We start from the raw sequence: 16481 nt of genomic DNA, 5'->3' as shown, positions 1-16481 counted from the left end.
TTTCTGTCAAGTACATTATGATGCTTTCTAAAGTCTCTTAATAGATTTGTTGGGAAACTAACTTTAATTTGGTTTTGAACAACTAGATGAATGAGTTGTTTGAGTAAATGACTCATAGTACACAAAATCATACTCAGAATTATCCACTGGCATAAGATGCATCCTGCAGAAAGAGTCACTAAATATATCTTTTTAGTTAATTGACTAAATAAATCACTGGGATGAATCAAAACCAAAGGTGCTTAAAGACCGTAGTAGTCTTTTGCAGTTAAAATTACATTTTGGTATAGAAACACAATCCAGTCAATTCAAGATTAATAAAGTTAAATTTTGTGCTACATTTAAAGGGAAAAAGTCCTGTCCTGTTTTCCAAATTTACCTGGACATACGTACATCACATTAAAGAAGTGAAATGAGTTGTGAATGTCATTTCATGTTGACTCTACCTAGAATTAATATTTTTGACCAAGATTACCGCACAAGGACAAGACATATAAGATAGGTTCTAGGTTATTTACAACTTATTGTCTAAAGGTGCAGTTCACATCAGTTAAATTTTAGTGAAAATTTGAAAAAGATACATATCTAGTCCTAGAAAATAACCCAGAATATTCCTTTAATGTATGCTAAGCCACAGTGGAATTTCACTAGCGCTCACATCCTGAGTTCAGTATTGTCTGATGAACTTTCATAAACTCTCTTTTGTAGATCACTGCTCTCTCCGCAGACTTGGAGCAGCTGTTGATTTATTGTAAATGGCAGGTGAGACTCCAGAGGCCATGTAGGTGCAAAGAGTTTGGATTGTAGGAGCAGGTACACCCACATCCTTTCTTTTTCAGGTGCTCTGATGCTAATAACACAACAGTGGTACAAGTAGCCTGAGGCGATCAGCTGGATGGACCCTCACTGGGCTCTGAGTAGGCGCATGCTTACATATGCAGGGCTGGAACTCAAAGTTAATAGCACTCACATCCCCTCACTGATACCCCTGCCACGAAACAGCCGACTTTTTACAACTAACTTATGCTCTAAGGTAGGAGTGATTATACAGGAGTGTCAACAAAACATTCACAGTATGTTCCTTTTCAGATGAAGTGGGAAACCTGCACGAAATAAAGTTGTGAAAATGGATTCAGAGGTCAATCAAAGTCACAAACTTTCAGGCCGAATGCTAATGTAAGAACTCCACGGGCGAAAAATACAGCGTCTGATCTTTGAATGTGTCTGATGGCTGGGCACAAGGTGGGCTGAGGGTGGACGTCCTTGATACTAACATTGTTCTCCTGTTCGGAATACCATGTAATTTGCTCGCACTGTCATTTAGGTTCATTCACGAGCGTTTTTGTGCATGTGAGTTTGTGCGTCGCGAACGCTTCGCTGAGTTAAGAACCTGTGTGTGATAATTAGTGTTTAGTGCAAACTTCCACTTGAGCGAGGATAAGAGGACACCATGATCATTGTCAGACAATTCATTGTAGAGAACACTTTTGATAATGACTTTGAATTACCTGTGTGCTCTCGCCCTGAGTGGACGCCGTGACTTTCGGAAAACGAGGCCTTGCTCAATGGCCTTGCTTTGACACATCCAGATCAACTGTTTTTCATTTCATGTCCTATGAAAGAAATAAGAAAAAAATGGATTATCAATATTTGATTATTCATAAATTATTTGAAACATGTGTATATATATATATATATATATGGAAAAAAATAATTTTATTTGATTCAACAGAGAATTTATTATATAAACTTTTAGGCTTCAATGTCCATGAGGGTGAATAAATGATGACAGAATTTTAATTTTGCAGTTAACTATACCTATAATATTTTTTTATTATTATTACTAATATGGAAATATGAATTTTTTTTTTTTATGAAATGATACTCTAAATAAGAAACTAAAAGTGCCAGTAGGTAGCGGTAAATGTCTAAATGAGTAAGTCATTGGCTGAATCCGAAATCGCCCCCTATACCCTCATTCACTATTACCTACATTAGTTAATTATTAATGCAGTTCACTTGAAGGAGTGACTGAAAACGAGTGAGTGAATTTGGACACAGGGTATACGCCATGAAGGGCTGCCGCTTTTGCATAGTTTGTACGTTACTTAATAATCATTTGAAACTTAGCAACCGCCAGTTCCAGTAGTGAGATGAAAGGATTTATCTTGAGTTCTGTCATGGAAATGATGCATAAACCTTAGATAAACATTTAACAATCAATTAAATTTAACAATCAATTAAAAATGAATTTATAACTGCATTACATTACGCTGTACGCCATGGACGAGCGGTTTGTAAAATGAATGAATGGATGGATGATTCAGCTGCGGGCGCCATTTTCTGGCGAGACGTGGGAATTCATTCAGCTCGCGACTCTCACAGTGCATTATGGGTATTCTCTAGCCATTGAGCATACATCAGTTGTACACAAGCATGCCACATGAGTCCTGAAAAGTGAAGCCAAAGCGCCTCGATCGCCCCCAGGTGGCTGGTTGCAGTATAGGTCATAAACCCTGCCCTCTCCATGTAACGGGATGTGAGACAAACTAAACACTCAAATTACACATAATTTTTTTTTTTTTCCAAAGATGTTTTTTGTCATTTTAGGCAGTTTTTTTTATCACGCTCATGTTAGTTAAAGTGTTCGTTTTTTTTTTGTTTGTTTGTTTTTAGTTAGATATTTGATGCTAATTCGTTGATTCATAATGATCTGAAGCTTCCTGAAGCATTGTTTTTAAATCGGCCATCACTATATAAGTCGTTATTTTGTTTTTTTCAAACCAAAAATATTCTCGTCGCTTTATAATATTAATATTGAACCACTTTACTCACATGAACTGATTTAAATATGTTTTTAGTACATTAATGGATCTTGAGAGAGGAAATGTCATTGCTCCCTATGGAGGCCTCACTGAGCCATCGGATTTCAACAAAAATATCTTAATTTGTGAGTGCACTCGATAATGTCCACAAAAAATGTCTGTTCCGTCAAATAGTGCCCTATTTAAGGGTATGGGGACAATTTTGAGTTATTCATCCATTTGATTTGTTCAAAGGGCTGATTCATTCAGGAATGAAGTAAGTGGCTCTCTTTATGAATGGGCCATTGAATCATTGATTCACCCGATTTATTCGCTCAAAACGCAGATTTTAACACATAATTTTTTTCCATAACTAATTAATTCATTTTAAAATGTAAATTTATGTCTTCAGTGTCACATGATCCTTTAGAAATCATTCTAATAGGCTGATTTGCTGCTCATGAAACATTATCTTATATTGATAAAGTTCAAGTTCAACAGCATTTATTTGAAATATGACATTTTATAAATGTCTTCACTGTCACTTTTGATCAGTTTAATGCATGTATTTCTGAGCAATTCATTAGTTAAAAGATTACCACTAAAACTTTTAGTGGTAAGCATATATGTGGGGTCTTGAAAATGTACTGCATAATAGGAATGACCCATTAACATTCTCTTGCCTCCCGCTGAGAAAAAGCCTCTAAAATAAATTCCCTGAAATGTTTGGAATTCACATGAGTGCGTCTGGTGTAGGCAGCCTGTTTAATAGCGCATTTTTCAGCCCTCTTGTGCACCTGCATCCCAACCTTTCATATGAAAAGGAAAGTAAACGCAAAGTGTCTGTGTTGGTCTGAGCTCCACTCATGGTGCTCGTCACTTGCCTCGGCTCTAATAGCTCTGAGCCCTTTATGCTGGAGTAAATGGGTGTCCACGGGAAGAATGAAAGCAAGCCAAAGTTGCCTGTTAAGTGGAGGGCACTTGAAGACATTTCATAAAGTACACCTTTGTCCATGTTTTCTTGGAAGTATCAAAATTGCATGCTTTTTGCCAAATGTCTCCTGTGAGTCACGGCAGAATTGAACAGCTAACTCATTCTGTTCTTTTTTGCATGAGACAAATGTGAACTGTATTGTTGAAGTGTGCTGTCAAATCAAGTACTTTTGATTCTGAGCGATGTAACCTGTGGAAGACATCTATATATGGAGAGAATCTTTTTGAACCACTCTTGAGAGCTTGTTACCTTGACTATATAGCGTTTATGCTAATCACGGCACTACTTCTGCACTACATGAACGCTTTCTTTATTTTGTCAGACAAGATACAGTATGTGTGTGCAAAAAATATCTGTCCTTTACTGTTTTTAAGTGTTTTTCTTTATAGCTATATTAAAAATATAATTACTATATTCTGTTTTACATAAGGCAGCCAAATATGTAGATTTATGTAGACTTACAATAACTTTAAATATAAATGTTGCCAGAATAGAATGTTATATATGTGACAAAGCCCATATTATTGCTCAAAGGTTGCTCTTTCATCAACTTAAAAAATTATTTTGGAAAACACAGTGAGACAAAAACATACAGGGTGTACAGCATAGCTCAAGGGACCTATCAGCCCATGCCATCTAGAGTTTCATGACAGAACTTTGTATTTCTGTCATGACAACTCTTGGAGAGAGAAATGGTAATGAATATGGCAATGTAATGTATTTTGGTCTTGGTGGAATAGATCTGCTACGCTGCTGCTGTTAATTATTGCTATTGCTGCTGCAGAGCAAGCACTGAGACTTGCCTGGGCTACCTTGCCGAATGGCTTAACACTAGTGGCCTATGACTATGTGTGCCTAGGCTACCTTGCTAAATGGCTTAACTCTAGAAGAGCCCAGCATCATCCCGCTGCACAGACAAGATGCCAGAGCCCACCACAGATAGAGAGTTCCAGCTTGCCGTGATGCACAAGGCAACACCAGTAAAGAGGACCGAGCCAACCATCACCTCAGTGTGACCTGCTCGTCACAAAACATCTGACCAGGCGTGTGAGCCAGCAACATCATGTCCCGCCATGGGAATATTAGAGGAGAGCGAGGGAATGGAAGAAGACCCCCCAGTTCCAAGTCTTCTGTGTTTCCACCCATCTCAAAGTCTCCCGTGTCTCCAGAGATCCCATCCAGCCTCGCTCTCCTACTTCCTCTTCCAAAGCCAGCCAGTTTCTTTGGCCCTGCCTCCGCTGGTTCCCTTCAGTCCCTCGACTCCTCTGAAACCACCTGATTATGTGGATTTTCCTTGGGTCTTCTGATCTCCAGCTCCGCCTAGTAAAGAGGATCCCCCAGCTCCAGCTGCGGATCCCCTTCACTTCACCTCAGTCCCACCGGTTCCACCTTGGATGCTCGTCACGGCGATTCAGCCTCGGCCTCCAGGACCATCAGTTTCGCCCAGTCCCATCTGCTCTTTGTCTGTGCATAGGGCTCTACTTCCCCCTGCCTCGTCTCCATCAGTCATCTCTCTGGTGTTGTCAGCCAAGTCTCCACCATGGCTCCTCCCTCCCTCGAGTCCGCTGTGGGCCTTCGTCCTGGCTGCGCTCTGGGTCCCTGCATGGCTTCTCCTGCTCCTGGCTCCTCCCATCGTCATCGCCACCCTGAAGCCCCTGCCACCATCTTCTCTTATTTCCTGCCCTTCACCAGCCCCTTGTCCTCCTCCAGAGCCCCCACCTTCCCTCCTCAGTTGGACTGTTTAAATTAATCCACACCTGATTATGTGGATTTTCCTTGGGTCTTCTGATCTTCAGCTCTGCCCAGTAAAAAGGATCCCCCAGCTCCAGCTGCGGATCCCCTTCACTTCACCTCAGTCCTCAGTCCCACCGGTTCCACCTTGGATGCTCGTCATGGCGACTCGGCCTCCAGGACCATCAGTTTCGCCCGGTCCCATCTGCTCTTCGTCTGTGCATAGGGCTCCACTTCCCCCTGCCTCGTCTCCATCAGTCATCTCCCTGGTGTTGTCAGCCAAGTCTCCACCATGGCTCCTCCCTCCCTCGAGTCCGCCGTGGGCCTTCGTCCTGGCTGCACTCTGGGTCCCTGCATGGCCTCTCCTGCTCCTGGCTCCTCCCATCGTCATCGCCACCCTGAAGCCCCTGCCACCATCTTCTCTTATTTCCTGCCCTTCACCAGCCCCTTGTCCTCCTCCAGAGCCCCCACCTTCCCTCCTCAGTTGGACTGTTTAAATTAATCCACACCTGATTATGTGGATTTTCCTTGGGTCTTCTGATCTCCAGCTCCACCTAGTAAAGAGGATTCCCCCAGCTCCAGCTGCAGATCCCCTTCACTTCACCTCAGTCCTCAGTCCCACCGGTTCCACCTTGGATGCTCGTCACGGCGACTCGGCCTCGGCCTCCAGGACCATCAGTTTCGCCCGGTCCCATCTGCTCTTCATCTGTGCATAGGGCTCCACTTCCCCCTGCCTCGTCTCCATCAGTCATCTCCCTGGTGTTGTCAGCCAAGTCTCCACCATGGCTCCTCCCTCCCTCGAGTCCGCCGTGGACCTTCGTCCTGGCTGCGCTCTGGGTCCCTGCATGGCTTCTCCTGCTCCTGGCTCCTCCCATCGTCATGGCCACCCTGAATCCCCTGCCACCGTCTTCTCTTATTTCCTGCCCTTCACCAGCCCCTTGTCCTCCTCCAGGGCCCCCACCTTGCCTCCTCAGTTGGACTGTTTACGGCGTGAGAAAGCGCCTTTTTCTTGCTTAATTTACATGTGTAGTGTGGTATATTCTCCTGTGTTATTCTCTGTGTTTATTAAAGACTTTATTAAAGACTTTATTAAAGACCCGCAATTTGAATTAATACTACACAACATGACAGAATAACGGACCAAGAACAGATTTTTTCCGTCTCACAAATATGTTTTTGTTTTTTACTGCAAAGTGACAGCAGGAGGCTTGATTCTCCTGAAGAATATGATTTATTTGAAGGTTGTTTAGTAAGTCTAGATAATTGAGTTGGGGTGGTAATGCCAAAGATTTTGGGTTTAAATCAAGACCTCCATATCCCATCATGCCCTTGAGCAAGGCACAAGCAAGCATGGTTGCTCCAGAGTGCTGTGTCTGCAGTTAAAGAACTGTGGATAAGAAGTTGTCGCTTAACGACAGGTAAATACATTAAGTTCTCATTATGCAGCACAATCTTTTCACAAAAGGCTCTCATTTTAATGATTAATGTTTAAGATTATCACATTTTTTTGTGCCTGTGCAGAACTTCACGTCACTAGCTATTTCATGAAAAACGCCAAAGGGTTTTCAGATGCAATTGCTGGCAATATTGCAGCTTGAGATGTCGCCATTCCTCACGCTAAAGCTTCAAATGAATAGATGATCATTAAAACGTAGCTGCTGCAAATTATAAGTGCCATTTGTATAGAGCAAGGTCTAATGATTTAATCTAGTCAGGTAGCCATCAGAACTGTTTACAAAAAATGTCTTCAAGCTAGATTTTCATTAAAACTCCCAAGATTTAGCGCACTGCTTTTCTACCTTACCTCATACCTTCTCGATCCTGTCAAAAAACGGGCAATATTACCATCCTATGCAAATGCGTGGCCTGATTTACATTCCTTTTTAATTGGAGAAGAAAAAAGGTACATATGTGGAAAAAGGAATGGTGATGTATCTGATTCCACTGCGGTAAAAACTGCAGTTATTCTGTCAATGAGACAACAACATTCGCACCAGCTCATGTAACGCATGTCGATTTGTTGATGTTCACTTAAAATTGTAATTTCTATTAAGGAAAAGGAGGGCATAATGAGTGCTCTGGCTACATAAAGCTTTAGTTCTAGTTCCACTGTGAAATGATTGACATTGACAGTATTCCCAAAAACCCTTAAAAGTAAATTGGATTGTAAATTAGGTGATATCTGTCACGCTTTGGCTGCAGTGCAGTTACGAGTTACTTCTTCATAATGTCTTTGTCAGTTGTACTGACGCTGCGTTGTCTAATGACATTTTTTCTCCTTACCATCATTCCTGCGGCTTAGGATTGATTGATTGTATGAGCAAAAAGGACACTGTGGAATTTCATAAAGTTTCCTTGTTTGGTTTATATATGATTTATTCCTGTGTAATTCCAGTCTTTGGTGTCACAAGATCCTTTAAAAATCATTCTAATATGCTGATTTGCTTCTCAAGAAACATTTCTTATTATTATCAATGTTGAAAACAGTTGTGCTGCTTAATATAAAAACAAAACGTTTTTTTCAGGATTCTTTGATAAATGTAAAGTTGAAATGAACTGCATTTGAAATATTTTGTAAGACTATAAATATCTTTAGTGTCACTTTTGATCAATTTAATTTGCCCTTGCTGAATAATATTAATTACAATATAATACTAGTTTTGTAATTTTAATCAGATTTTGTGTAAAAAAACTTTTGGCAGTCTGACCAAATAATGAATCAAGTAAACTGGTTCTTTATTGACACTTCTTTTGCCTAAATGCAAGGTAAAATTAAGTACATTGCATTGTGGGATATCTCACAGAGTCACAAAATTAGCCCAGCAGATGTCAGTCAAATTCTGACATTTTATCATGAGGCTTTTTATCATGAAGCTTTAGAGCATGATGAGCAACCGCGGCTGTAATGTCACTCTATTAATGGAAATGTATTTGAGGCTGTCAGAAGCAAAAATGGCCTCTGATGCTGTTCCTGTTTTTTTTTTTTCTTCATTAATCTCATGATGAAAGAAAATCTCCGTAATTAATTTGCCATTTATCTAATTTTCTCATCTAACCACAGCAGAGGGGTGTTCATCTGCCGCGAAACTGCGATATGTGTTGGTCTTGTTCGGGGCAAATTGAATTAGCCCCCATAAATGAAGTTTAATTAAGATGCTGGTTATAATGATTGGGCTCTGTGTCCTCTACATTGCCACTCATCACTCATTTAGACAAAAGATCCTTCCCTCTCATGCCTCCAGACTTTCTCAGCTTTCAGATCTAGGACTGATTATGAGACTAATGTGTGTTTGGACTGTGTTTTCTGCACAGAATGGCTTGGCTTAACTGAATGCATCAATATTTGCCACTCTGCCTTCCAAGAGCCCACTTTTAAAATTGTATGAATGTTTAACTTGAGTTTCACGGTGGATTTTTATGGTGTTGTTTGCCTGTACAAAAATAGAAGATGCTAGGATGCTGTGGTTATATTATATTATACTCCTCTGTGTCAGTCTGTAAATTAGTGGTGAGGATTTTCAGTTACATTGTTACACCAGTATGTGTGTGAATGATTAACTCATTATTTCAACCAATTTGTTCAAATAATACATTGTTTCATTCTGAAACAAAACAAGCCTCTATGAGTGAATCACTGAATCATTCACTCAACAGATTTGTTCAAAAACACTGATTCATTCAAGAACTAAACAAGTGACTGTCATGAGTAGATCATTGAATTATTTACTCAACTGATTAGTTGAAAAACAGATTCATTCGAGAAAGTAAACAAGTCTGTAATTATGAATGAGTTACTGAATTATTCACTCAACCAATACGTTCAAAAAGGGAATTATTTCACGAACACCAGTACTGTGTGTTGTTCAGGTGGTTCTGCTGTGGCTTTGTGAATGTTTTCACTGACGGAGCAAAAATAGACAAAGTAACTGCTATATTGTATCTAAAAGGTAAGTTGCTTAATAATAACATCATTTTTTTGCACTGTAGAATAAAAGCAGTCACGCTCTTGATCATGCGACTGACTGACTGACTGACTGACTGACTGATTGATTGATTGATTTGAATTTAACAAAGTAAGATATTTTAAGTATCACCTGTTTGGAAGCCAAAGTTGGCTTCATTTCTGCAGTGTAGAGCCTTATTCAAAGTTCATAGTCCAGCCTTTGCTTGAGATTAAGTGGTTTAGTTTGCAGCATTCTCCAAAGATACTGTGTCCAAGATCTCCTTAATGTGGCTGAACCTGAGTGATTCATTAAACCAACAAGACGAGTAAGTGCTCCCTCTGGTGAGGTAAACGCTTCCCATTCAGTTGAGTTGTAGACCTCAGTCCACTACAGAGAAGCATTGTATTTCATTCTCTGTAAACGAGTCCATATAAATTCTAGCCTGACAAGTTTACTGATTGAGTGCTCCGCTTGGACCTGTTAATTTGCTCTTTGCTACTGAACATTTTTAAAGCTCTCCTTTGTTTTTAACATAAAATTGAACATAAATGGGGAAATGGAAGTATCAACACTCCACAATTAACCTCAGATATTATGGAGAGTCATGGCAGATTATGGATGTGGGTGATACTGATAACATTGAAAGCTAAAGAGGACATATTATTAGGGATGTCCAGATCCGATCACGTGATCGGAAATCGGGCCCGATCACGTGGTTTCAGACTCGCTCGGAATCGGACGTTACCTCCCGATCAGGACTCGGATATATATGTATTAGGGGTGCAACGGTTCTCCACTTACGGTTCGGTACGCACTTGCACCATGGTCCATCTCGAATGACGACGCATCTAGCTATTGGTTAATATGGTTTAAAATAGCAACGTGGAAAACAGACAGACAGAGTTCAGATAATGTATGTTTCAGTCGATGGATGCGCAAAACGTTACAACAACGATAATCAGAAAGCGTGGACAAAACAGTCACTCTTTGTAAACTGTTAACTGCGAGTGCCGTCTGCTCTAATGTCCAGTCATTTACGCCGTCATCGCCGTTGATAGCGCGAGCGCAGGTGAGACCTGAACAGCACACGTTTCTATCTGTGTTTAAACTAACTCATTTAAGCCTTGCTAATTTAAACCTTCAAGAACAAGACGCGAAAGAGAGCTCGCGCGCTGTGAGAAGATTTGTGTGCGCTCATCCGAAGCGCGCACACGCTTATTTCAGTCAGCGCGCAAATACGGAGTTCTCTTTCAAGTCTTGCGCTTCAGCGGACAAATTCATACAAAAATTATGTCAACATGCCCGTCTTAGCGAGTAGCCTAGCAAACATAGTCGGTTATGTCTTAAGTGAACGTATATTAGTCGAGAAAGACAGCGCATGTGTAACAGTATATGTACTGGATGTGCATGTCTTAAAGGGGAAAAAAAAACTATTCCTGCTGCCTGTTTTTAATTTTAAATCAAACAACAAATAACAAAGAAATCACTCACTGCTCTTGACTGTATAGTTTTTGTAACTTCAATAATGATTAATCATTATTTATTTTATACAGTAAAGATAATATGCAGTGATATTTTATATTTGATTACTATTTGATTACTGTTAGATACCTGAAAAACCTGAAAAGCACTGCTCCTGGATCTGTTTTTTTTCGCTCTTCTTTATTCTTTTTTATGTATTATAGAAGTATCGGATCGGGACTCGGTATCGGTAGATACTCAAAATCAAATGACTCGGACTCGAGGGCAAAAAAACGTGATCGGGACATCCCTACATATTATGCCCTTTTACAAAGCCTTCATGTTGTTTTGTGTCTACTAGAATTGGGTTTCATGCTTGAATGTTCAAAAAAAAAAAACACTTTATTTTTAAAGTCCCTGGGAAATGCCACGCCCTTACCATAACCGCAAGTGTTGACACACTACTAACGCCTTAATCCAGGCCTACTAACATGAGCAGGCCCCGCCTCTTTATTGCATATCACTTGGGCGGGAATTGAGGTATATTGTGACTTGTTCGTCCCCAGAAGAAAATTCAAAACTACATTCGAGACGTTTCAGGGACTTTCAGAAACAATGCTTACTAGAGGTCAACCAACAGTGGATTTTACCAATAACGATAACGATATTCTCGTGACACGAGTCTCACGTGTCAAAACAAACACCACGGGGTGTCAATGATAGTTTTTATTTTGCCTCTAGAGGCTGCTTTTGTACTATATAATGACAGCACACCCTTCTTAGCCGCTCTAGCAAAGGACACCCAAATTGTTGCTGATAACCAATTACTGATCGGTTAATGGTGCTGATTAATCAGCAAAAACTGATATAGAGAGTGAGTTCCTTTATGAGCGGACTTTTTGCTTTGTAACTTTGCAGACCTTTTTATGCTCAAACAGCAATGTTGCACACTAGAAAAAGTTGATAATGTAAAAAAGCAAAATAGGTCCTATTTAAAGCTTTTAAAAAAAGAAATTACAATGTTTACTTAGGGTTTAGCTAGTGGAGTCTTTGCAGTGGATTTGCACTCGTACTGTTTGTTGGTGTTTGTTTTTTGTTATTTTCTCTTGCTAACCTCGTTGAAAAGGTCACTCCCATCGGCGCTAATAAACTAATTATCGCAGAGCACGGCATGAATTCATCATCAGGCATTGAGGCATTGTGTGAATTAGTTTGGCATGCTTTGGAAAGAAGAAATTACATTGGAAATCCTTTGAAACGAAATTAAACTTGCATATAAATGAATGCTTTTCCCCATAGCTGTCCAGGAACTCAAGAGTTGCACCAAGCCTGTCATTTGGCCATGTTTAGAAAAAAATGTTCAAAGTTTTGCATTGGACTCATGTCTTCTTTTATTGCAGGCTTGGAGAAGGTTGGCAGGGACTCCACTTATGAGCAAGAGGGGAAGGTGCAGTTTGTGATGGACGCGGTGTACGCCATGGCCCATGCGCTGCATCGCATGCATAGGGACCTCTGCTCAGGATATCCAGGCCTTTGCCCCCGCATGAGCAACATAGATGGCAAGGAGCTGCTGGGATACATCAGAAACGTCAGCTTTAATGGTGAGAAACATCCGTTATTCCAACTAATTTAATGGTTTAATTGGATTGTTAGTAAGTACACTTGAACTTTAACCCCAGTTTGAATTCATTTTTTTTTCAATAATCCAGTTTATTTCTGATTTGTTGTTTCTGTTCTGTTGATATCTGAAATGAAGTAAAATTTGACTATGGCTTCTGAGGATAGTAAGTGCAATTGGAGCTCTTGTCCAAGTAGTGCTCATTCTTTCCTTCTCAAAATGACTAAGAAAATTCACAGGATCTTTAAGGATCCAAAATCGTTCTTTTCCTTACAATTCCCCTCCCTACTGTCTGTCCATTCTTCAGTTCTAACTTCCTGTCACACATGAACTCCTCACCTCATCTACACGCTCGTGTCTCTTTATAGAAAACGTTTTTGCTGATACGTGTTGTTGCTTTATGCAAAGCATCAAAAATTCCTTGATACAGGGTTTCCCTTTTCTTGCTACATCATTTGAGTGATCTCCAGAATCCACGTCTCATGTGATATTTTTAGATCAGAGGGATTTATGCTCACTTCCTCTGCTTTCTCATACAATCTTGCTCCTCTAACTTTTCAGGGGAACTTTATTTGAGGGGAAAATGTTGGACGGACTATTGTTGTTTGATTGGATTGTGAAAAGAGTGAAAGAATTAATGATTCCCACCATAGATGTCTTTTGATGTGGTTGAGTCATTTGGTCAAACATTTATGGATGCTACACCATTCTGCTTCATGTATATTTCAGTGGCTATAAATGAATAGCTTAGTCTGGCCAGTTTCATATTTGCTTTTGATTCATTTGTACGTTTGATGACGCCCATAACATCTTTAAAATAAGACCCACAGATATTCGACAAACTGTTTAGCTATAATTTCAACAAAACAAATACATTTTACATCCTGCTAGCGTGAGATTTACTCACACATAACACAAGAAAACTAAAACTAACCAATTCATTCAATCAAATCTATCAAATTACTAGTGTTATTTTTGTATCATTGATATGCAGTGCTATTATAATTTTTGTTAAAGGGGTCATGATGTGATCTTTTGACATTTAAAAGGTTATTAAAACATCCTGCAAAGTTTCATAGCTTAAAACGCCCTCCTCGTTATAAACAAAGCATTTATTATGATATTGCGGGATCTGTGACATCACATGGACAAACACATTTGCATATGACTGCCTCCAGAGCAAGACATCGACGAATAGTTATACATCATCGTACCATAGGCCCCGCCCACTGGTATTCAGTCGCTTAATGGCTGACATTTGCCTACACTGGATGTGAGTGTTTCGTCAATAGCAACTATATTCCATTATAATCACTGATGCTGTCTACACTGGATACAGTATACAGATGCGCGTTCAGATTCTGATATACTCCACACACTTGAGTCTGTCGACAACAGGACAAATGGAAGAGTGAAAGAACGTTAGCTTTCGTTAGCTCGTTTGTGTCTCTGTAGAGTTCAAAAGAATCCCAGCTTCAGAAACAAGTGGATGGTTTATTCTAATGCCGTTCCAAATCGTATCAGAGGATTATATGTTTGTTCTGAGCATTTTGTTTTGTAAACGAGGGACAGTGTAATGGAGAGTTTGTAAAGAAACTTTTGTTGACAGATGATGCAGTCATCTGTCTTGGATCTGACAGCAGCTGCAGCTCAAACCGTAAGTAAATGATTTCATAATGCTTTGTCTGTAAATGGCGGTTTTATATGGATAATGTTTTCAAAATACTTACTCGCGTGCAATAGCAAGTGGGCACTGATACTGTTTTCTATGCAATGACACTAACCAATCATAACAGTGGTTGTTTACTGACAAGCCTTAAAGGAGCCAGCCCTTAAAAATGGTTCATTTTAAACAGAGGGACAGAATGAGGGTTGAAAATAATAGTTTTTCCGCATATATATATATATATATATATATATATATATATATATATATATATATATATATTATATATATATATATAATTTATTTATGAATATATATATATAATAAAAAGTCATGACCCCTTTAATATTTTAATATTTTAATATGTTAAATTAGATATTATATATATACTTTTTTTTAAATATATCTTATTTTTTTATATCTATTTTTTTCATTGCTTTTATAAAATGGTTACCACACAATACAAATATTAAAGCCAAAAATATGTATCCATGCAACATTCATGAAGTAAACTTTCACTAAAAGGCTTCCTTCCACCAGAAAAAATAGTCCCTGATCGTGAACAGCAACAGAAGTTACATTATTACGACATTAGATGGCGGCAAAGACTGTCTTTATGAGTCTTTTATTCGTTTTTTTTTGTCATTTTTTTATTAGTTTATTTTTTTAAATGTCTATAGTTTTTATTAAGTTTTGGTTTTTATTTTTAGTTTATTTATTTTTTAATTTTATTATTTCAACTTAAAGGGTTAGTTTATCAAAAAATGAAAATTCTGTCATTAATTACTCACCTTCATGTCATTCCACACGCATATGACCTTTGTTCATCTTTAGAACACAAATTAAGATATTTTTTATAAAATCCGATGGCTCAGTGATGCCTGTATTGACAGCAAGATAATTAACACTTCCAGTGGCCAGAAAGCTACTAAAGACGTATTTAAAGCAGTTCATGTGACTACAGTGGTACAACCTTAATGTTATGAAGCGAAGAGAATACTTTTTGTGCAACAAAAAAACAAAATAACTTTATTCAACAATATCTAGTGATGGGCGATTTCAAAACACTGATTCATGAAGCTTCGAAGCTTTACGAATCTTTTGTGTCGAATCAGTGGTTCGGAGAGCGTATCAAACTGCTAAAGTCACATGAACCAATGAAATTTCGAAACGTTTCGAAAAACTTGACGTAACAAAGCCTCTTTTACTGAAATCATGTGACTTTGGAAGTCTGATAAACACTTTGAACCACCATCAGATTTTATCAAAAATATCTTAATTTGTGTTCCGAAGATGAACGAAGGTCTTACGGGTGTGAAACGACATGAGGGTGAGTAATTGATGACAGAATTTTCATTTTTGGGTGAACTAACCCTTTAAACTAAAGGAAAATGAGAAATGTTGCCTTTGCAACTAGCTGAAATAAAATACATTTCTTTTTTTTAATTTCAGTTATACGGAAGAGGATTAGGGCCAAGCAATAATAAAAAAATAAAACCATCTCGAGATTAAAGTCATTAAATTACGAGAAAAAACTCGTTAAATTTCAAGAAAAAAGTTGAGATAAAATGTTGAGAATAAACTCATTAATTTACGAGAAAAAACTTGTTAAATTTCGAGAAAAAAGTCGAGATAAAATGTTGAGAATAAACTCATTAATTTACGAGAAAAAACTTGTTAAATTTCGAGAAAAAAGTCGAGATAAAATGTTGAGAATAAACTCATTAAATTATGAGAAAAAAGTCATTAAATTACGAGAACAAATTCGTTAAATTACAAGAAAAAACTTGTTAAATTTCTAGTAAAAAAGTCGACATAAAATGTTGAGAATAAAGTCATTAAATTATGAAAACAAATTCGTTAAATTATGAGAAAAAAGTTGAGATAAAATGTTGAGAATAAAGTCATTAAATTACGAGAAAAAAGTCGTTAAATTTCGAGTAAAAACGGCGAGATAAAATGTTGAGAATAAAGTCATTAAATTATGAGAAAAAGTCGGTAAATTATGAGAACAAATTCGTTAAATTACGAATTTGTTCTCATAATTTAACGACTTTTTTCTCGTAATTTAATGACTTTATTCTCATAATTTAATGACTTTTTTCTCAACATTTTATCTCGACTTTTTTCTCGAAATTTAACGACATTTTTCTCATAATTTAACGAATTTGTTCTCGTAATTTTACGACTTTTTTCTCGTAATTTAATGACTTTATTCTCGTAATTTAACGAGTTTATTCTCAACATTTTATCTCGACTTTTT

At 38.3% G+C, this 16481-nt stretch overlaps 1 protein-coding gene across 3 annotated transcripts in view; it reads left to right on the top strand.

Moving 5' to 3' along the window:
* Positions 1-16481, top strand: part of grm8b (glutamate receptor, metabotropic 8b) — a 205872-nt gene that overhangs the window by 155652 nt on the left and 33739 nt on the right. For 2 of the 3 annotated variants that reach the window (XM_048158683.1, XM_048158682.1), the window contains exons 7-8: positions 12335-12535; positions 14162-14209. In XM_048158683.1, the coding sequence (XP_048014640.1) occupies positions 12335-12535; positions 14162-14209 (249 nt within the window). The remainder of the gene's footprint in view (positions 1-12334; positions 12536-14161; positions 14210-16481) is intronic. The other variant, XM_048158684.1, reaches the window with a different exon arrangement.

The sequence above is a fragment of the Megalobrama amblycephala genome, linkage group LG15 (assembly GCF_018812025.1).
Source record: "Megalobrama amblycephala isolate DHTTF-2021 linkage group LG15, ASM1881202v1, whole genome shotgun sequence".
NCBI lineage: Eukaryota > Metazoa > Chordata > Actinopteri > Cypriniformes > Xenocyprididae > Megalobrama > Megalobrama amblycephala.
The sequence above is the reverse complement of the archived record's forward strand: the minus strand, read 5'-3'. Positions and strand labels throughout refer to the sequence as shown.